This window comes from Schistocerca piceifrons, chromosome 1 (assembly GCF_021461385.2).
Source record: "Schistocerca piceifrons isolate TAMUIC-IGC-003096 chromosome 1, iqSchPice1.1, whole genome shotgun sequence".
In the NCBI taxonomy this organism is placed as follows: domain Eukaryota; kingdom Metazoa; phylum Arthropoda; class Insecta; order Orthoptera; family Acrididae; genus Schistocerca; species Schistocerca piceifrons.
The window spans coordinates 184,577,648-184,601,201 of record NC_060138.1 but is presented as its reverse complement, the minus strand read 5'-3'; the positions used below and the strand labels follow the sequence as shown (position 1 = coordinate 184,601,201).

At 39.5% G+C, this 23,554-nt stretch overlaps 1 protein-coding gene across 1 annotated transcript in view; it reads left to right on the top strand.

Moving 5' to 3' along the window:
* LOC124783727 (calcineurin-binding protein cabin-1-like) overlaps positions 1-23,554 on the top strand; it is a 252,819-nt gene that overhangs the window by 149,616 nt on the left and 79,649 nt on the right. Inside the window, exons 20-22 of the mRNA XM_047254043.1 lie at positions 5,802-5,947; positions 6,031-6,144; positions 20,489-20,653. Coding sequence (XP_047109999.1) covers positions 5,802-5,947; positions 6,031-6,144; positions 20,489-20,653 — 425 coding nt within the window. The remainder of the gene's footprint in view (positions 1-5,801; positions 5,948-6,030; positions 6,145-20,488; positions 20,654-23,554) is intronic.

Sequence of the window (23,554 nt, the reverse complement as noted above, 5' to 3'; positions counted from 1 at the left end):
TTAACTATATTTTATTGTTGGACATTTTTTCATGTGTATTTAAAATTTCCCAGTCTGAAAACAGGTAACAGTGCAGTTTCTGATATTATAACGTAGAAGGCTTGATCGGACCGTTTAGTTACAAAATTAGTCAAGTGCAATTAATTGCCTGACAATAGCATGGAATTTTACAATGAATGTTGTCATGACCAGTTGCCTTAGTTATTGTTAAATTTTCTGGGTTGTATGGTCATTCTCCATGAAACTTTTTTGTTTCTGACATTTCATCCAGAGCTACATTGGACATCTTCAGAGGCACTCCTGGTTCAGTTGAGTATTGCTGACATTTAAAGATATTTTAAACCTATGAGCCTATACAGAAAATTTCATGTTAGTTGCTGGTGGCCGTCCATCTTGTGTGATCATGCTGTTGAAACTTTTCTGTTCCTAAAGTTCTGTCTAGAGCTGCATTGGATGTCTGCAGAGAAGCTCCTGATTTGGCTCAGACTTTCTGAAAGTTTCATGGAGCATGACTTTGCAGCCCAGAACATCACCATCAGCTAACACACAATAAATAAAAAAGCCATTAAAAGTAAGCAGAACATTATTTATAAAGAAACAGTATTTAGATACATAGAAAATTTTATGAAGGGTGGTTTGCCAACTAAAAATTCAACAACTTTGTTAATCTGAAATTCTGGATGACTTGCTATAGTTTTGATGTTCTTTCTGCATGGCTTAACTTTCCATGTTATAATAATTTTATCTGGAGGTGTTACAGTTTATGTGTATTTGTAATGTCCTTGTTTAACACATATACAGTAATTGTTATTTTATTTATTCTTGTGCAGTGAGTCCCATGTAAAGTTTTTATTAAATTACTGCATCACCTATTTCATGGGCAAGAGAATGTTACACAATATTTCTCTTACTTTGCTCCTCTATGGTCATGGTTCTGGGAACATAGAAATCTCTTTTGAGTATTAAAATACAGAAGACACAAAAGTTAAAAGTTCCATTTCCCGTTTTGTATTTATTTTCCTTCGAACATCCATAATGTTTAATGCTTCAAGTATACATGTTTGTTACACTTCTTCACAAGATTACTTCAATTAATTAGCTACATAAAATAATAGTTAGTGTGCCACACATAATTGCAGATATTGTTAATGGCAGAGCTCATGACAAAAGCTTCTGTTTCTTTTTGCTGATGAATGTGAACTAACATATCTGGTGTTGTCTCCATGTTTGAAAGGAAACAGATAAAATAACACAAAGGGTGATATAAATCTTGGTATTATTTAATATAGATGACAACATCTATAAAATATCACATATCTATATGAATTTGAATTTGATATAATGGAAGGAAACATTCCACGTGGGAAAAATTATATATAAATACAAAGATGAGGTGACTTACCGAACAAAAACGCTGGCAGGTCGATAGACACACAAACAAACACAAACATACACACAAAATTCAAGCTTTCGCAACAAATTGTTGCCTCATCAGGAAAGAGGGAAGGAGAGGGGAAGACGAAAGGAAGTGGGTTTTAAAGGAGAGGGTAAGGAGTCATTCCAATCCCGGGAGCGGAAAGACTTACCTTAGGGGGAAAAAAGGACAGGTATACACTCGCACACACGCACATATCCATCCACACATACAGACACAAGCAGACATATTTAAAGACCAGGGAATGTAAATAAAACTTAATGGGGTCATTGTGGGGGTGTTGTGAGGGTGACATGGTATTAGAAGGTGGAAAGTGTTAACATGAGGTGAAATGAAAATGAAAATAAAAATATATGGGGAGAGATAAAGGTGAACCGGAAAGAAACAGGAGATCTGGAATGAAAAAAGGCGAAAAGGTGTTGGTTACAGCTGGGCTATGTTGGACTTGGGTTGGTAGATAACAATGTGCATAAAGGTTAGGTGGTTGTTGCCGCCAAAACACGTTAAAGGACGCAGAAATTCGGGAAAATTTCGAAAAAACTGCGTGTAGTATATTAAAAGGAGTGGTATTGTGGTGGCAGATTATGAAAATGAGACTAACAATTGTCTGACGAAGAAATAATCGCGTTAAAACCTGTGGGAAGCGGCTAAAAATGATCAGTGGTGTGGGAAAAACGGAGATGGAAATAAAGCGAAAGTTATTAGAACTGGCCGAAATGGTTGTTTAAAAGGTGAAAGGAGCTGTTTGTGAACCAGAAAACGGTGGATATTATAGCGGCGGTAGTGCTGAAAGCGGCAAAAAATTTTTTTGGTTATGGTTTGGAAGTGGGTTACGTATTATTGAGTATATATATAGGCGGGATAAAATAGTATAGCAGATTACGGTAAAAAGGAGAAGGTGAATTCAAAGTGAAACCAAAGTGAAACTCCTGGCAAAAACAGAAAGAGGAAAATAAGACGACAGAAAAGATTTCGAAATGCAACAGTGACAATAACAAACGTAATTGTTGGATTCAAATTAATGATATCAATATAATGGAAGGAAACATTCCACGTGGGAAAAATTATATATAAATACAAAGATGAGGTGACTTACCGAACAAAAACGCTGGCAGGTCGATAGACACACAAACAAACACAAACATACACACAAAATTCAAGCTTTCGCAACAAATTGTTGCCTCATCAGGAAAGAGGGAAGGAGAGGGGAAGACGAAAGGAAGTGGGTTTTAAAGGAGAGGGTAAGGAGTCATTCCAATCCCGGGAGCGGAAAGACTTACCTTAGGGGGAAAAAAGGACAGGTATACACTCGCACACACGCACATATCCATCCACACATACAGACACAAGCAGACATATGTCTGCTTGTGTCTGTATGTGTGGATGGATATGTGCGTGTGTGCGAGTGTATACCTGTCCTTTTTTCCCCCTAAGGTAAGTCTTTCCGCTCCCGGGATTGGAATGACTCCTTACCCTCTCCTTTAAAACCCACTTCCTTTCGTCTTCCCCTCTCCTTCCCTCTTTCCTGATGAGGCAACAATTTGTTGCGAAAGCTTGAATTTTGTGTGTATGTTTGTGTTTGTTTGTGTGTCTATCGACCTGCCAGCGTTTTTGTTCGGTAAGTCACCTCATCTTTGTATTTATATATGAATTTGAATTTGCTATGATAGAGATGCAAAATAAAACTGAGATACCACATGTTAGGTATAGAATTCAAGCTATGTTATGCTGCCATAACCTACTAATTTCATGCATATTGGAGAAGTCCTGTTACTACACAATCACACTTGTTGCAAATGGAAGGAAAAATTCAAGTGAAACATTACAATAATGGAAATTTGTGATTGAAACAGCAAACAAAAACAAGAAAAATGCAACCACCCATCTGCTGATGGGTAGATGAATGCTGGGTGGCTTTTAGGCATGGACTAGCAAACTGCACTAGTTTCCTAGTAACAATACTCCCCCCCCCCCCCCACCCCCTCTGCACTCCAACCAAACATAACTCTTGGAAAAACATGTGACATTCAAGATTTGTAGATGTGAAAGTAGATTTTTTACTATGATAGCAATACTTAGTTACTTTCACTTTTATGTGATCAGGCTCAGTGGACTGTATGCTGCTACAAGTTTCCTTCTCCGTTGTCTTCTGTCCATCGCTGCCCTGTCACTGACTGTTGCAGGTCTTCATGGAGACCATCCCTCCACCTTTCCCTTGGTCTTCCTGGTGGCCTCCTGCATGTGAGTAAGAAATCCAGGAGCTTCCTTGGCCACTTGTTGTCTTCCTTCTGACCTACATGACCAGCCCACTGTATTTGCTTGCATCTTATGATTCCTGTTACATTGGCATCTCAGTACAGTTCGTCTAACTCATAGTTGTCTGATCCTCCATTCACTGTCGTTTGCGTCCAACACCAGATGAATGATCTTCCACAGTACTTATCTCTCAAATAAGAAAAGTTTATGAAAGTCCTGCTTATGAGTACTCCATCCTGATGTTGTCGAATAGTCAGAACTAGATAATCTGTATATATTTAAGATAATTCTCATTTATTGTTGTCTCAGTTGCACAATTTTTTGATTCGATACATGTTTTGATCACTCTAGATCATCTTCAGATCTAAAATAAAATAAAACAAAACTGAATATGTACCACCTAATATTTTACAATAGTAGAAAAGAAAATAATTGTACACAAATTTAGAATTTACCTAATTAATTGCATCAGCAAATTTTTTTTGTGTTTTTGCAGGTGCAGTTGATCTTTTAAATAGATAGTCGTTGGAGGTAGGGAGTGGAAAGGGGGAGGGAAATGGAGTGATACTGACTGGAGGAGGGACAAGGAAGCAGAGGGGGGGGGGGGGGGGGGACTGATGGGTTGTCATGAGTTTAAAAAGAGAGGTCATGTCAAAATTCTAGAATGTATAATTCTGTAAAACTTCTCAATGAACACTAATAGCGTAGAACAATGTGTTTGTAAAATGTAAGAGGTATAAAATAGGCAAATTACAAAATGTATCGAGGGAAGATTGAGAGCGGAGAGAAAAGGCAGAAAAGCTGTGTGTACAGTAAGCAGCATTGCTCCAGGGTATGACACTGCGCATAGCCTCCAGCAATAGAGAATGACAAGGAGTACACATTTCCTATAATGTCTTTGTTTTGAAGTTAAGAATGATCAATGTGGTTCCAAAATGGAGAGTTAGTTAAAATGCTATACTATTCACACAATGACTATAGTAACACCCCAATACAATGTGGTTGCTGGCCTCCTCCTTATACAGATGTGAAAGTGGCTGTCATGTAAAAGGCATTCAGTTCATTGCTGTACAAAGCAATGTTTCCACCTCATATCTGCTCTGAGAGTTAATCGTTTCTGGGATAGCAAAAGAGAGAGAGAGAGAGAGAGAGAGAGAGAAAGATCAAAAATGTAACAACATTACAATGCAGAGGGTTGGGAGCTCACTATAGTGTGGAACTTGACCATAACAAGGTTAAGGAAGCACATGCTACAGATCCAAACAAAAACAATACCTTATATGGCAATGCGTCGAGCTCCAGCGAGCCAAAGCTGTATCATAGCAATATAAGGATGAGGCCAGCAACCTTAGAGCAACCACTGTTCCTCCACAGCACTCAAAATGTGGACTCATAGGTATCACAGACCTGTAAGAAGACAATTATTCACGCATTAAATACTACCATAACTCGATTAATAATTTAAATGTATATTTGGGCGGGAAGAATCGTGTTTTTACATGCTTTTGATATTCAGCAGTGATCACTGAGGTGTGAAGATTAGAAGTGAATCAGGCTGAATGGTGTATTGCACTACATGCTACATTTGTAAAGTTAAATATATTATTTCAGTTAATTTTTTTCTTGTTACTTGCCGTATACCTGAATGTGTTAACAAGTAGCATTCTGAGAAAGTTATGTGGTACTCCATTTTGCCATTTTCTTATATACAATTTAATTAGCATATAAAATATCCTTATTCAAATCGTGGATCTTATAAATAAGCCTTTACATTGATCTGTGTAGTAACTTCGTACAAACTTATGAGACTTGCTTTTGGTTAATGACTTAAAATTGTTGTATATATAATTATCAATTAAGCTGCCTAAAATTACTTTGCTGCAGTTGCTTATACAATAAACTTTTTAATACCGTAGTTGAAAGAAATATCTGTGGAGTGCTTGTAGTTTGTAATAGTGCTGATTTGTGCAGTCTGGCAGTCACTTAATTGTTATCTTATAAATTGCACTCTGTATCTCGCTATTTTCAGATTATATTATAGGTGTAAAAATATTTTGTGTAATATGCTGTTATAATGAAATTATTGTTGTGGTTTGAATGTTCTCTTCAGTTCTCTTGGTGGATCGAATGAGCCAATATATTGAGGGGCATCTGAAGGAAATACCATGCCCACCAAGTACTTATGTACGGCTTTCTCCGAAGATAGCAAGCATATATTATCTTCTTGGGGATTATTATTTCAAAAACAATGATTGGGTTTGTAATTTACTATTTGCTATAACTTCCTCTTATAAATCTATTCATGATCACTGTGTGCTCTAACTTTGTTATAATTTTAGCCTAAAGCAATTCGTCACTACCTGCTAGATGTCTGTGTTAACCCAATTCGTCTGGATTCTTGGGCTGGAATGGCACTGGCTCGTGGCAGTCAACTGGAAACAAGACTGAATTCTGTATGTACTTTTTATTTTGGTAACCTGTTGTTTGACAAACCATGTTAGATTACTCATATTGTTCATGTTTGTACTACATACATACTCATTCTAAAGACTAACAACTTCTCAATGCAACCTCTCTTTTCTTCATTCTGAAAACTAATGACTTGTTAGTGCCGCATCTCTCTTCTGTCACTGGCTTTTCATTTCAGTTCCATGTAATTCTCATATCTTATACCTTCTCAATATTTTCCAAATACTTCACCCTATACTGTCCTGTTCTTTTCTTTCCTAGCACTTTCCCTTCAGGAATGTTAATGATGAATGTGTTCCATCTGATGACATGTCTAGTAAATTTTATTTTTCTCAGTTCAATTTTCTTTAGTAATTTTCTCTTGTCATTTCCCGCAATATCCACATTTCAGTGGCTTCAAGCCAGTTTCTTTCCAATTTACATGGAGTCCAACTTTCACTTCCATTGAGCAGTGTACTCCTTACAAATGATTTTGCAAAGGAATTTTCTACAATCTGTATTCATATGTTTACTGACTTAAATGTTTTTCTTAGCCATAAATGCCTATTTTACTGATGCAATCCTTCTCTTCACTTCCATCAGCTTCTCTTGTACTGTGTGATTGTACGACCAAGATAACAGGCTTGTTTCACTTGATCAATTCTGAAGTCATCAATTTGTATATTAGTTTTAATTTCTGCCTTGTCTTTCTGTGCTGCCAGTATTTTTGTTTTTCATTTGTTCGCCTTCAATTTTCAGAGTTTATGAGTGTCTGATAGGACTTGCAGCGTTCTTTTTCTGAGTCAGCAACTATTTACATATTTATTTATTCTCCATAGACAAATGCAAGGATTTGTTATGGATTGTGGATATATTTTACACTTTCTTTCATAAATTTGTGGGAAAAATTACAAACAATAAAGATAAAAAATTAAAGCTAGATTATTGGTACATATAAAAAGTGTTTGTACAAATGAAACTATTTTAATCTGTGGAAAGAAATTCCTTAATACTATGAAATGCATTTATTGGTAAGAAACTCCTTCAAGGCCTTCTCAAAGCGGTTTCGACTTGAGCTTTTTAAATTTTTCACACATTGTTGTAAAATTTGATCTTCATGTAATAGGGCCTGTTGTCTGCGCTTTTTGTATTATGTCTTTCCAGATGACAGTCATAGTTTCTCCTAGTATTGTAAATGTGCACATCCCTATTTAGACTATTGTACTGCTTTTACTTTAAAATTAGTTGTACAGTTTTATAAACATATGCTGATGGCAGTCTTAGTAGATTCTTAAAATTGGAAACCCCTTTGTAAGACTCTTTATAACTGAGCTTGCAGATGATCCTTACTGCCTTTCTTTACATGCTTGGTAGCAGCACACCCTCATACTTCAAATCCATATTTGATACAGTGTATCCTTTTTCTATTGGCTTTTATTCACTTTGTCTTTACCTCCATTACCTGAATAGTTTCCTCAATGAACACATTTAACAAATATGGAGATATGGAGCTTCCTTGTCTAACCCTTTTCTAGTCCTATTTTTCTTTTCATAGTTTTAAAGAGTAATTCCCAGTTAACATTGTCAAAATCTTTTTCTGAGCCAACAAAGTGAGATAAGTTCTTCTTTTCATACCCATCTTCACACCAGAAGCATACACAATGTCAAAATTGCATCTCTTATTCACATGCCTTCTCTAAATCCAAATTTTCCTTTTCCAGTATACTTATCTGCTTTTCCTTTTATTGCTCTTAACTATAGTAATGAATATTTTACAGACCTTAGATAACATTGATATTATTCTATAATTGGTGCAGTCAACTGCCTTTCATATTTTAGGTATGGTAATAGTTCTGCATTGTGTCGAGTCTTCTGGCATGATTCCTCTTACATAGCCATCATTCATTACTCTGAGTAACTGGTCTCTCATGTTCTTCGGCAATTCTATAGGAATGTCAACAACACCGATTGCTTGCATTCTTTGAGTCTATGAAGGGCGTGTTCAGATTCATGTCTCATGATAGGAGGATCTTATGTTTCTTTTTCACACTCATTGATGTCTTCAATTAGATTATTTTCATTCTGGAATTCCATATCATAGCACACTTCTTTCATGTTTTCTGTCCCAACAAACACATCTCTCACCACTGTCTGTGACTGACATTCACTCTTTATTTTTAACCACTACAGATTTCATTCTAGGTTTGTACTAAAGGTATCTTATGTTCTTATAAATTTGTAGTCCTGTTTTATCTGTTTCCGATTTTCTTCTGCCACTTCAGCAATGCTTTCGGTCTATTTTTCTTTTTTCTTCTCTATGTTTGGGTGTGGTGTGACTTTTAATTTTTATGTAATGATCTGCACTGTTTTTCTTCCTGAGCGTATTCCTCTCCTGAATTACGTTTAATATTTCTTCTGCCATCCAAGGTTTTCTGGGTTCCAGCTTCCTTTCTCCTAAAGCCTCATTTTTTGCTTCAGTTATTCTTATCTTGATATTGTTCCACTGTATTGGCACAACAGTACCATTAGCTATTTTATTGATTCTTTTTTCAAAAGACATCTTTATTGCTTAGCCTTTCACTCCTTCTACTCTCCATTTCTTTTTGATAAATCTATTGGTTTGATCCCTCAAGTTTCCTCAGTGCAATTGATTAATAGTGTGTTTTGTCAAATTGTTGTTTCCATTTTATGCGCTATATTTAGACAACTGACTCAGTCATCTTGCTCAGGTGCAGTGAGTTGTACTGTTAGGTCTACCAACTGTCAGGACACCAGCCAGTGTTCTTGGACTCCAGGCAATGAGTACACATAGTAGCAAAACTCACAGCACCTATGGAAGATGGCTGGGCTCGTCATCAAAATACACTGCATAAGATGGAAACAGCAACTCAGCAGAACACCTGGAAGCACACTAATGATAGATCTCGTGGTTCTTTTAAATCTAATATTGCACATGGCTAACACCTGTGTTTGATTTTTAGCTTTGTTATTTATAGGAAAACTAGAACTTATCCATTTCTGACAGAGATACTTTTCACCTTATGATTTGATGCAGGTGATTGTTAATTATAATAGATCTGGTTTATGTCACTCTTTATTTTCTTTTTAGATGACTGCACTAATTCACAGTGTATGAAACTGATATGTAATTATTTCACAAATATTCAAAAACATTAAGACTTTTTACATAAATGTGTGACTAAATATCATTCTGTGTTAAAATAACATCCATTTTGATTCCACACTAGTTTGATATCATCTTCGACAGCATTATGGTAGTTTGAGAATGTACCACAGCTTCACTATGTTATTTTTTGGTTATATCCTGATTTGAATGCATAACGTAAATTGAAAAATCACTAAGGTCTGTGGTGTTTCTACATGTTTACTGTATTTTATTTCTGTGATGTGTAGGTGGCTTATGCCTCAGTGTGGAATGTTTCATGTAACATTGATTGTAAAGGTAATTTTAATTTTGCCATCCCTTTCTGTAGTGTCCTCATTGCCACTGTAGAGTCTTGTACAGTAAGGAAGCAAGGGAGAGGATGATGTTATGGGTGGCTGGTATCCTCTTTCTACAACATAAATGCACATGAGGATTAATACGGTTCTTTATTTACTAAACGTTAATAGAGTCCATGTGTTGTGGTACAAGCTCATCAGTAATGGTCTTCTTGCAGACAATGTCGGCATTATTGCTATTACAAACTTGAGTCACAAATCTGGTTGTGATGCACTGTCGTAGCCTCAGTGAGTCAGTGAGAATGTACTGACAGATGCCAAACCAGAGTGTCAGTTAGTGAGACAGTCCAGTCAGTGGCAGTGGCCTAAATACATGCTGTCAAGAGGGCATTGACGGCGTGTTGCTTGTCGGTGTGTCTCTGGCCCTTCTTGCGATAGGCGCGCTTGATCCAGCGCATGCTATCTATCTTTGTGCTACGGCTTTGCCAACCGGTGTGCTGGCTACAGCTTACACCAGCACATCGTCCCTCTTCCCCCCTCCTCTCCCCCACCCCCCACCCCCTCCCCTGAAATGCTGTACCGTAGTTGTGTAGGGAAGATGCAAGTGACAACAGGGATGCTGGATGAAGAGATGAGCCGGGAGCCGTGACTGTGGAGGATGGCATACTCCTGACCAGACCCTGTAATCTGGCTTGCGAGGAACAGAAACATCCTCCAGAAAACTGCTGCCAGGCCACACGTTCAGGACCGAGGGCATGTCCTGGAGTGATGAAGGTGACAGCAGGTCCATGTCCATTGGGCTAGCAAGTGGAGAAGGTGGGGGTGAGACCACATCGTCCATCCAATCCTCCTGGGTGGCACTGGTGACACCAGCGGCAGCTGTGAAGGCCACGCTGTCCCATGAGACCATGAATCTGGGGGAAGAAAAACAGCAGAATCACGGGGCAAATGACATGCACGAAGTTGGTTGTGGTGACGGCGCTGCAAACCATCGGGATGTGCGATCGAGTATATGAAAGAGCCAATGCATTCCTGGATCACACCTCTTTCTCAGTGCCCATGGTTGCCATAAACCAGGGATGGCCAAGAGCGCGGCACGTGTGCATGCATGCGTGCCGAGCTTACACACGCATACGAATCGCTCCCTTCTGATGTCACACGTCGCCCACTACCACACCAGCTGACTACGCGTGCATGCGCGGAACTACGAACACGCCGCACGCGACAGTGCATTCGCGTAAGAACACCACCCTGCTAGCATGTGGCTTAGTATCATATTATGACATTTGATAATATTAAGCTCTGTACAACACATCATGTTGAGCAATACTGGAGCCGGCCGGTGTGGCCGTGCGGTTCTATGTGCTTCAGTCCGGAACCGCGTGACCGCTACGGTCGCAGGTTCGAATCCTGCCTCGGGCATGGATGTGTGTGATGTCCTTAGGTTAGTTAGGTTTAAGTAGTTCTAAGTTCTAGGGGACTGATGACCACATATGTTAAGTCCCATAGTGCTCAGAGCCATTTGAACCATTTTTGAGCAATACTGAATCTTTGTTGGCTGTTCGTACACCTACAGAAAAATAACAATAACGCTGGGTTTGAAGCTGCATTACACCAACAATATCATGCTTCTCACATCGTCACTCGTAAAATTCTTCAGGGTGTATACGGCCCATGACATCCGGGAGATCCGGGAAAAACCCGGGAATTTTTTAGAATTCCGTGATTTTTCATTGTTGTAGATTTCAGTTAAAGTTTTGTAGCTTTGACGTGTAAGATCTGATACACTGACAAAGAACTTTAGTCCACTACTGCTGAATAATACTGCAGCAATGAAACATAAATCAGAGAAAAACACCAAAATAAAAGTTTAGTTGCATAGAAAATGGGTAATTTACACAATGCACAGACCAGTTTGCCGACACCGAAAAGTGTCAAAGGCTTTAGGTCGAAGGTTATGCAGTACGTCCATAACAACTAACGTGCATTCGATCTGCGTGACATCACAATTGTTTACATTTCTAACAGATCACCAGAAAATATTACTAATAGTGGCTTGATATGCGTTACTTTCAAAGTAAATTTCCACGCAAGATGATTTATGTTACGTGTGAGAATGTGCAGTGAATTTCTTAAATCACAGGGCGTTATAACTCATTCAAAACGTAACACTTTGAGGATCAGCCATTTGAAAAATGTCGGGCCCAGAAGATAAGTCATTTACGCCACTATTTCAAATTTTACCGGCACATTTGTATTTGATATGACTTAATGTGTAACACACGCTAAAAAAAGACCGAGCTTCAAGTTAGTTTTCATATTTAATGTTGTTCTTTCACAGATAAAAAATTATGCAATAGATGGCAAAAAGTGTAAGTGACTATCAAAAAAATGTGCATAATGTGTTACTGAGCAATGTCACAAGTCTCTTCATGCCAGAACACTTCGACTTTTCTACGCAACTGATAATCATTTTGGCACGATTTTAATTGCCAAATTAGAGCCTGTTGGTAGGCCTACGGACTTCCTATCATTGTAGGACTAATAACAGTGGATGCCAATAGACGATGCAATTCTCGTTCATACATACACATCTACTTACGAGTTAACCGGTGTAGAAACGCACTTCGCCGAGTTGAGCGAGCTCGGCCTACCTTCGTAACGTACGTGCCGCGGCCTGTCTTTCCCGTAGGCCTCGTGCTCTAAATAACTGCCGTCATTCGCTAGCGAGAATACGTGACATGAGCTATGACTGGCTGACAAAAATGCATCGCTCAACACAATCTTTATTTTAGAGCTTCGGAAGCTACCGTGCTGAAATTTGTGGAATTTGTGTATATACTTTCGCAATACTCTGTGTATACTGTCTCGTATCAAACAACTTTCCAAACGCATTGTTTTTCATGGATTTCGTTTCCTAAAGTGCTGGGACGTCCTCCGCCGGTATAAGACCATTACGATTCAAAGGACTGATAGGTTTTACAGCTCCGAGAGAAAGTATACTATTACTTAACACGGACGTATTTTCACCCGCTTTATACGTAATTTCATCCGGGAGAAATTGTGTTTTTAACCGGGAAATCGGGAAAAATCTGGGAGGTTTTTTTTATTGTCCGTGTAGACACCTTGTTCTTAGAACATTTAAGCTGAGATATAGAAACAGACTTGAAAGTAGTTTACAGCATGCAGTATGATGTGGAATAAGTGATTCGAACTACATGTGAAACAAGCAAATTTTAAATTCTGGAACTACTGTACAAAATTTACAGTAACTACAATTCTCAACAAAACATATGACAAATTCAACAAAATTATCACCATTAATTTATTTATTTTGGTTTCACTGTAGACATAATAAAGTACATATCCGGCACAAACTGACGGTACACGGACAAACGCAGACAGTTTCTCATATTGTCATCACTCAGATTGCCACGTAATCATGATTTATTTAGTTTCATAATTGAAATAAACCTTTCGCACATGTATGTCGATCCAAACACTGATATAACTTCTGCAGCCTCATTGTGGAGATGGGGAAACTCTTCCCGAGGAAAACCTTCGTAAAATTCCTGGACAGTTTTTACTTAAAAAAATTTGTCCTTTAAATGGGAATTACACTGCAAATCGATTAATTACATTTGCAAATGCACTGGGGTACTTTCAACTGAAATGGCAAAGGGTCTGGAAAATAGTTCAAAAACAGATGTCAGACTGGCAGTGTCCTGAAAACGTTTAGAAAATTGTGCCTGTAGTCCCTCCAACACAGAAATGAATTTGTCAGAAGTTACGTTCTCTCTGACTTAAGAAAGTGTAGGGCAATGGGCAGTATTCATTTTCATGAGTTGTTCCTTCCACAATGCGAGTTTCTTATTAAATGCATCCACTTTTTTCATCAGGTCAGAAATAAGATGCTACTCACCTTGCAAAGTCTTATCGAGAGCGTTCAAGTGTGGAGTCAGATCAACTAAAAAGGTGAGGTCTGCAATCCATTTTGGATCTTCTAATTTTGGCTCTGCCTTTCCTTATTCCTTCAGGAACTCAACAATAGCGAGTCTTAAATTGAAAAATCTTTTGAGGCATGATCCTCGACTTAACCAATGAATTTCCCAGTGGTAAGTAACATCTCCATACTCTTCGTTCAGTTCCATGAGAAACTGTTGAAACTGATGGTGTACTAAGTCATGCGACTTCAAAAAATTTACTATGGTGACTACCAACTTCATCACGTGCTTCAAATTTGCATACTTAGCACAAAGAGCTTCTTGGAGTACAAAACAATGAATTCCGTACAAATCTTCTGTCGATCATCCTAGTTTTTTACGCAACAATGCTACAAGCCCATTTTGAACACCTCGAATGGTTGCGCTCCACCCGTGGTGACTGAAACTAACATTTTCAATTCTGGCCAACGGCTTCAACTGCCTCTTCAACTGCTTTTAGCAAGTCGGTACCCCTCGTTGGGTGTTTCATTGGTACTAAATCGAACAGTTCTTCCATCACGTGCAAATTTGTGTCGACTCCACCAACATAAATCGCTAGTTGTGCTGTGTCCGAAATGTCGGTCGACTCGTCCAAAGCAATCGAGAATGCAATAAACTTGCAGGCGCTATCAATTAACTGCCTGTAGACACCTGCTACCATACCAGCTATGCGGCGAGCTATTGCCTGTCTCGAAAGACTAATTTCACTAAACTTCTTTACTTCCAGTAGCATCAAGAGTTCCGCCGCCTCAACAATACACTCCTTGATGAAATCACCATCACTGAAAGGCTTATTTGATCTTGCAACTTTGAACGCTATTTTGTAGCTTGCTCTTAAAGACAGGTCACTACGTTCGGTTGCAGGCTAAAAAAAGGAAAAAAAATTGAGTGTACTCTAAATTCGAATTCTAATGACAAATATGTACAAATTGAAACATCAGAAATACAAAGATTTGTAAGTGGTACTTGCGTTCGGTCCGTCTCGCTGCATAACACTACGTCTTCTTAATTTCACCAACTTGTTTGATCTATCAACCGAACTAAATCATGAAGTCCTTTGTGGTTGGTGCTATAATGCCGTTCTATTGCAAATTTGTGGTGCCCGGCGAGTATGTGACTGCATAAGAGACATTGAGAATTTTCTTTCTTCTCTTCGAAAAAATATTGCAAATCCCATTCAGCTCTGAAGGCTAGTGACGTTGTGTCACTACCCCACCTCTTTGTGGGCGTGTGTTCCATTGCAACAACCACTGTACAGTACTTATAAACTTCCTGCGAATCGCTAACAAATAGCGAGGAATAAACATGGCTGCCACTACAAATCAACTAATGCACCCTATGCCGGATGAAAAGATGTCGCATTGCACAGCTAGTCTAATGTCGCGCCATGCTGAGCAGTGCCGCGAAAGACCGAGGAAAGCCGAGTAGTGGCGAGGCGGACCGAGCCCTGGACGGCACGCGTGCAGCAAATCTGTACACGTGTGCAGTTTGGCATGCAGTGGCCGTCCCTGCCATAAACACTGAAAACAACAAGATCGCGTGGTGCACAGCGATACTTGCAGACCATTGGTGGCGCTGGATGCTGCGGTAGGTGTAGCAAGTGTTGCAGCGTCTGATGGCGGTAGCTGTGCAGAAGTTCCACCAGTGATGGTCCAACTTGTGGGCAGGAGCGACAGAAGGGGAGAAAGAATTGCAGTGCCTGTTCTTGTTTGTGGGTGGTGTGAAGCTTGGACATCTGTTGTTTAAAAGAGTGTATGAAGTGTTCTGCTTTCCCGTTGGGCTGGAGGTGAAACAGAGTACTTGTTAGTTGATGAATGCCACTTCGTTCACAAAAATTTTCAAAATCACATGGAGTGAACTGTGGTCCATTGTCTGACACAAGTACTAGTGGCAAACTTTCTATGCAAAATATTGAGGGCAACACTATGTTATGTGGTAGAGTTCAAAGGCATCACAAGCGGAAACTTGCTAAAAGAGTATACCAGTATGAGCCAACGAGTGTTCTAAAATGATCCTGCAAAGTCAGTGTGCACTCGTTGCCATGGCAATTGTGTCTTAGGCCAAGCCGAGAATGTCTGTGGTGGAGTGTATTGGTTTTCCACACTTTCACGACACTGTAATGTCATTTGTTCAATATGGGTGTCCATGCCCTGTGAAGTACAGTGCCGGTGTGTTAACTGTTTAGTGCAAACAATTCCCCAATATTGGTGGTGGAGCAATCACCTTTTATAGTGCTTCAGGAGTAAGCTCAAATCAATTGCCCACCGCCATTTTGAACTACAATCACACCTGTTGTACTGAAAGTTTATGCCAATGTGCAATGTATCGGCACACTACTGAGCTCTGAATACTGTTCAATAAATGAGGCCAAGATGTGCAAATGTAATGCAACAAAATCTTGAAATCCAGGTCTACTTTCGTGGCCTGTGCAATTTTTCTGTAGTGCAAGGGGAAAGATACCAGAAATTCTGAGTCCTGGGCACTGATTCGGCAATACGATGTAGCAGGTGTGTCAAAATCAGAGTTTGAGTGAATTTGAACGTGAGAGAGGGCACCTAAATTGCCATGCTCTGTTTTAGGTCTCTACACAATATCATACTGATACTGCAAAAGCAACAAAGCCCAACATTGCAATTTTTGAGCAGTGCATGTAAGAACCAGCTTTGGCAATGAGACAAGGACTGCAAAGGCTTGTGATCTGTTACTGAAAAGAACTTGCGACCTTACAAATAGTGATGGAATTTGGTCACACCATACACAATAGCGAGAGCCTCTTTTCCTATTTGAAAGTAATTGCACTGAGTTTGAGTCAACAACTTTCAGGCAAAAGCAATAGATCTGTCTTGTGCACCAATTCTGTGCAAAAGCACAGCACTCATTCTGTAGGAAGAAGTGTCCACTTGCAAAACGACTGGCTTGGCAGGCTGAAATGCACTATGTCACTAAGGAAGGCATTTTTGAGTCTCTGAAATGCATCATGACACTCTTTGGTCCACACAAAAGTCACATTTTTGCAATGGAAGTGATGCAATGGAACCGTGATGTGAGCGGCATTCAGTATGAACCAAATGTAGTATGTCATGTTGCCTACTACTGACTGCAGTTCAGACACATTGCAAGGAGCAGCCAGGTCACAGATTGCAATCAAATGAGATTGTAGTGGATACACACCCTGACTGTTTATCATGTGACCTAAGTACTGTAGTTCAGTTTGAAAAATGACACACTTTTCGAGATGACACTTGAGTCATGCTTCTGCCAACACTTGAAAAAGAGTATGCAAATTGGCGATGTCTTCGTCTGGTGTACAACCTCAGGCGACAATATTGTCGAAGAAGTTTGAGCAAAATGGCGCTTTTGCAGTCAGCTGTTCCAAGTAATGTTGGAAAATGGCGGGTGCAGAAGCGTTGCCGAAGGGCAAAAGCAAATGTTTGAACAGTCCTAAGTGTCTATTTACAACAAACACTTTCTGTGATTCTTCATCCAATGGAATTCGCAAGTAGGCATCTCAGAAATCTATCTTAGAAAAGTAATGCCCTGCACCAAGCCTGCGCATGAGTTCCTCAGGTAATGGATAGAGATAATGGATGGAAAAGTGTCAACTACTGTCTGAGTGTTGACTATAGGCATGAAGTCAACACAAATGCATATGCGACCAGAAGGCTTAGGCAACAAAACGAGAGGACTTGCCCATTGACTAGCTTGAATGGGAGCAATTACACCATTATCTTGCAATACATACAATTCACTGTCTACGTTGTCTCAGCAAGCAACTGGAACGGGGCGGGCCCCGGAAAAACTTAGTTTTTGCATTGACTTCCAGTGTTGCATGTGCTACAAAGTTATTTGCTTTTCGCATTGCTTCTGAAAATAGTTCAGGAAATTCTTTAAAGACACTGTCTTATGGATTAAAAACAGTCACTGAAAGTACATTGTCTTGAATGCTAAGTCCAAACATATCATAGTCATCTAAACCGAATATGTTCTCACTATCTCTTGATTTGAACACTGTAAAATTCACTGCACTAGTGTGAGATTTGTAAGTGGCAGGCAAACTTCACTGACCAAGCACTGGAATTGCCTGTCCATTGTAAGCTGTAAGGTGCTTGCTAGATTTTACTGATGCACCTGTGTCTAACTGAAAGTTCACAAGATGGCCAGCAATTCGTAATGAGACAAACAGTTTGTTAGAACGTCGTTGCATAGCAATAGGGGGAGAAGGAAGCACAACCTTAATCGTACTGTTGACAGAAACCGTTATAGGTTTGAAAAACACAACAATCACTGCATGTACACAAGCCTGTTGTGTCAAGAAATGGGCCAAATTGTTGTTTTTGTGCTGTTGCAAACAAACTGCTTGGACATGGCCTTTTGATTTCCACATGTGTAACGCATTGCGTTATGTGATGGGCAATCCTGTCTTTTATGGTGAGCAAAACATCTAGGGCAAAACTTCACTAAATTCACAGGCCTGTTAACATGTGTGCGTGGCTGTGTACAGACTCGTTGTTGTGGCTCCTTGGGGCAGTCACGAGCAAGGGGTGACTCGATCCAACAAATCGGGGCCTGGTCAAACTTATCATCTGCAATGGCACTCGATTCGTATTGCTCTAAGATTTGCAATACTTGTGGAAGAGATGGTTTAGAGTACTTTAAGATCTGTTCCCGTATTGTACTATCTGGAGCATTGAATGTTATTGCATCGCGTATCACAAGATTACGGTAAACATTGCCACAACTACACTTAAATTTACACTTCCTAGTCATGCCAGTTAATTCTGTGTAGCACTGGTGATACGTCTGTTCTGGCTTTTTCTGGAAGCAAAAGAACTGATATCTAGTTGCAGATACTTGGACTTGCTGCTCATAGTGCTTGGTTAATGCAGCAATTACTTGTACATAGCTGAGTTTGTCAGGAGACGCAATTGTGAATAGTTTTTGTATTAACCTGAACACTGGTGACCCCGCAGTTGAAAGTAAGTGTTTCAACTTACAGTACCTTGAACATGATGAACTTGACAATGTGCTTGGAACTGAGTCAGTTATTCGAGCCATTCCTCTTCTGTTGCGTTAAATTGCTGGAATGTTGGTGTGCTGGTTGGTGGCACTTGTTGGGCTGACTGGCTGGTTGGCCCGTTGTGGTTGTGCGGCCGCCACAGCTTGTGCAGCCAGTAGTTTTGATACCGTCATTAACAAGGCAGCGATCTGTTGGTTCTGAAACTGAGAAACTTGCACTAGATCCATCACATTGGCTGTCTGCAGCTGAGGTGCGGGGGCAGGGGGTGGAGGAGGCGGGGAATTTGTGGTTTACAGAAATACTTATAGCAAAAAGCAAGCAAAGCCAGCGAAAAGAGAAATTTGATTAGTTCTGCGGCTCCCCTCTTGGAATACATGCAAGAACACAACAACAGATTAACAGAGATAAACACAATCAACCCTGTAAGGTAAAACACAAGAGAAGCAATCAAAATCTTCAGCTGAGTTGATTAATTTCGATGACCATTGAATTATCCCTGTTACCACTGTAGTGTCCTCGTTGTCACTGTAGGGTCTTGTACCATAAAGAAGCAAGGGAGAGGATGTTGCTAACGGTGGCTGGTATCCACTTTCTCCAACACAAATGCACACGTGGATTAGTACACTTCTTTATTTACAATGAACTGTATACTTAACTTTAACAGAGTCCATGTGTTGTGGCACAAGGTCATCTGTAAAAGTCCTCTTGCAGGCAGCATCAGTAATCTTGTTATTAGAAACCTTAGTCACTAATCTGGTCACCGTGCACTTTCGTAGCCTCAGTGAGTCAGTGAGAATATACTGACAGATGCCAAACTGTAGTGTGAGTTAGTGAAACAGTCCGGTCAGCAGGCAGCAGCCTTAATACTTGCTGTCGAGAGGGCATTGGCAGCATGTTGCTTGTCCATGTGGACCGATGACCATGCAGTTTGGTCCCCCCCCCCCCCCCCCTCCCCCTCCCCCTTAATCCAACCAACCAATCTTGTCCAAGTTTCTCTGGCTTCTCTTGGCGATAAGTGCTTGATCCAACGCAAACTGCAAACTATCCACCTTCATGCTTCATCTTTGCTGACTGGTGTGCTGGTGACATCTTATGCCAGCACACTTTTAGTCAACATTCTTTGGATGTATTTTATAACAGATCAATTCAAGGCCACTCTATAAATTTGGCACAAAAGTTACATTTAAAACAATTTTGTCCCCTCTTGCAGCAATGTTTTTTTATTGATACTGTGCATCATTTCATCAGCAGTTTGTTTTTTGGGCTGACTCCACTCACACATCATAAAAATAAAGTTGAAATTTCTGCATGAACAACGTAATTTCTGCATGGCATATCTAGTGTGTAATATGCAGAATCTATAACCTGTGGTATACATGAAATAGAAGGAACTCGTGTTTGTCTTATTGCATAATTTTTTCTACGTAAAGTGATGTGTGTAGACAAATTGTCAAGCTGATGTAAACTGTAATCTATTGATTGGAGGACAGTTTTAATGGCCAAATGATTAGAAAAAAAGACTACAAACATTTATTGAAAAAAAATTACACTTTTAGCTGTGATGAAATGTATCCTTGCATTATAAAAAAAGTTTGTTTGCATAAATACACAATAACATGTCCTGCAGCAAGCTGTGCAGTTGTCAGTGGATTTGACATATGGTGCTGGCAAATTAAATGTTGCTTGATATCTATGTACACCCACAAACTGTGCCAATGTTAACTATTCAGTTTTTGTGTTGTCAAACAGTTGATAATTTATTGATTGATGATGATACAAAATCAAATTCTCTGTTGTATTATTCCAGAACAATTATTTTTAATTTGTTATATTTGTTCACATATATACAAAACTACATGAAAATACTGATGATGGTTTCTTTTCTAGTGTGAACACCTGAAAAGTGAATCAGAATTTCTAAGGCAGTCAGAAGCTGCATATCGCTGCTTCAAGCGTTCCTTGGAAATTGATACCAGCCATTCATTACTGTGGATTGAGAAGGGTAACTTTGTGTACATGGTGCATTCATTCTGTTCACGCCTTCTAAAACAGGTATCTTATTGTTACATTACTTCCTCCATGATACTGTTCATACATTATGTATATGTTTATTAAGTTTCTGCTCCCAAAGATTTTGAATTTGAGACAGATTATTGTATGTCTGCTGTCTGATTTGAAATAGAATGAATTGCAATGATTTACATATTTAGCGGTCACCCTCCATGAAAATAAACTTAGTGTTTCACAATTTCTGGTACTGTTATGTATTGCAAGCTCTCATGCACTGATGAAAGCAGTGTGATTAAATCATCAGAAGTAATTTACCTGAAGCTTCCTGGCAGATTAAAACTGTGTGCCGGACCGATACTCGAAATCAGGACCTATGTTTTTTGTGGGCAAGTGCTCTCCTGTTTGCAGGAGAGCTTCTGTGAAGTTTGGAAGGTAGGAGACAAGGTACTGTTGGAAATAAAGCTGTGAGGATGGGTCGTGAGTAGTGCTTGGGTGGCTCAGCTGGTAGATTACTTGCCCTCAAAAGTTAAAGGTCTCGAGTTCAAGTCTCAGTCCACTGCACGGCTTTCATCTGCCAGAAAGTTTCACATCAGTGCACAGTCCACTGCAGAGTGAAAATTTCCTTCTGGAAACATCCCCCAGGCTGTGGCTAAGCCATGCCTCCACAGTATCCTCTCTTCCAAGAGTGCTAGTTCTTCAGGGTTCGCAGGAGAGCTTCTGTGAAGTTTGGAAGGTAGGAGATCAGGTACTGGTGGAAGTAAAGCTGTGAAGATGGGCCATAAGTCGTTCTTGGGTAACTAAGTTGGTAGAGCACTTGTCCACAAAAGGCAAAGGTCCGTGTTGAAGTCTTGATCCGGCACACAGTTTTAATTTGCCAAGAAGTTTCTCATCAGCATACTCCACTGCAGAGTGAAAATTTAATTCCAGTAGTTTACCTGTTGACAATATTGTGTGATGAGTGTGTTTTTTGCTGTTATGTTAGCAGTTATACATGTGATTGCTTGCTGAATGTGCTTCACTTTCCAGAGTTAGGTGTTTGTGATGTATACAGAACTTTGAAGTAGTGAATTGTTGCATCTTAGGAATGATGAGTTACATCTGAGACACTACATAACACTACTACAATAATTGGTGAAAAGTAAGTCACAAATGAGAAGGGATGTTGTAGTAGTTTTTGATGGTATGTTATTGTTGGCCTTTATAATTTCCTCTGGATTTTTCTCCATATTGAGTGTACCAAATCTACCATTTTTTATAACCTTATTGTTGACAGGACATTGGATCCTCATTTTCCTGCCAACCAAAACTAAATTTTGTCATTAAATTGTAGAAATCATTTACGTAACTGTGTGTCTAGGCTTATGTGGCCAGAGTCAGTTAATAGAAATGTTTTACTGTTGTAGAGCCATATCATGTTGTAAAATAATGGTCACTGGATGAATAAAACAGACAATCTGGCCTACTACTGTACTGCACTGGCATTTTGTCATGAGCGCTCTTCTGGGAGTGTCGTGAAGTAATCTGCTCCTTGGTAAAATTGCCTCTCCCTTATAAAGTGTGTCCTCTTATAAAGTCTATCAAGTTCTTCACATAAGAATCCATTTTGCTAACTAGAGGTCATCATTTCCAGATTAAATCTTTTGCTAAGTGTATGCAGGCAAGTTGATCCCATATACTAGTGTCTGTAAAGGATGGTGTATTTGTGTATTTTTGGCATTCCAAAATTGCAGTAACAAAAATAAACCCCGTGACAACCATAAGCAGAATATGATATCATATCAACAATTTGTACAAACCGTGGATCCATTTTACAAGAAGTTATTGGATGCACTGCCCACCAAAACAATGGCTGACTACTAATATAACAACATACTCAAGTAAAAGTGTTAAAAATTGTGGAGCTGGCATAAACACTGAAACTGCAATAGGGAATATCAGGGAATTTCAAGCACATCAGGGAAACATCAGGGCAATTTGAAAAAAAAACACTGGAAAAATCTCATTTTTGTCTCAGTAGATGAAGTGGTTTGTTTACTGAGGTGTCATGCATTGTTGCTGGCTGGGTGCAGCTGAGTACACGTGCAACTTCCCTACTCCCTCATTCCTACTGCTTCTTCCCTCCCTACCACTCTGTCTTTTCCACATGCCTGTCTGCAGCTCAGCAATCACCTTTACTGTGAGTTGCTACCTATCCTCATTATTATTGATTCTCAGAGTATTTGAACAAGTTATCTGTTGTATGGATTGATAAAAAAAGTGGTCTCATTTCATCAACATACTGTCTGTTGCTCTTGAATAGCTGCCACACGAGTAGACTTCCATCACGGGCCAAAACTGGAGGCCGTTTTTGCGGATATCTGTAATGGATCAGGCCTGCTGATCTGAAGGTATTCGGTTCTCCCTAATGTGCAGACCATTCTGTCAGATCTAGTCTCACCAATTTGCTCACAGACAGGGTCTGTTTGTGTGTGGTGTAATGCAACAGATTTGCATTGTTTATACATGGACCCAGGACTGCAGTGCTCCTCAACAGGCCAGAGACCATAGACAATGGATTTCAGGAATTGTGACTGTCTCCTCACAAGTATGTTGTACAGTGTGTCATTTTATGGACATTTTATTTGTTCTAGTAGATTTTGGCACCTTCAAAAGTAGTTTATCTGTTAGAAAGTATGGACAATAAGAAGAAGAAAATTGCATCTATCACTGGTAATTTGATGCTTTGTACTCATATATTTCTCGAAAGAAGAATCACACAACACCTGTAAAATAACAGATATAACACAGTGGGTAATAACTGACAATAGCGAACATAGCAGAACCAACATACAGTGTTGGTTTGTACAATTCTTCCCCACCTGATACACTTATTTCAAGAGGCCTTCTTTTTTCTGAGGTTATTTCTGAAATCAGTAAAGGTATTTTAAATCCATTGTGCGAATC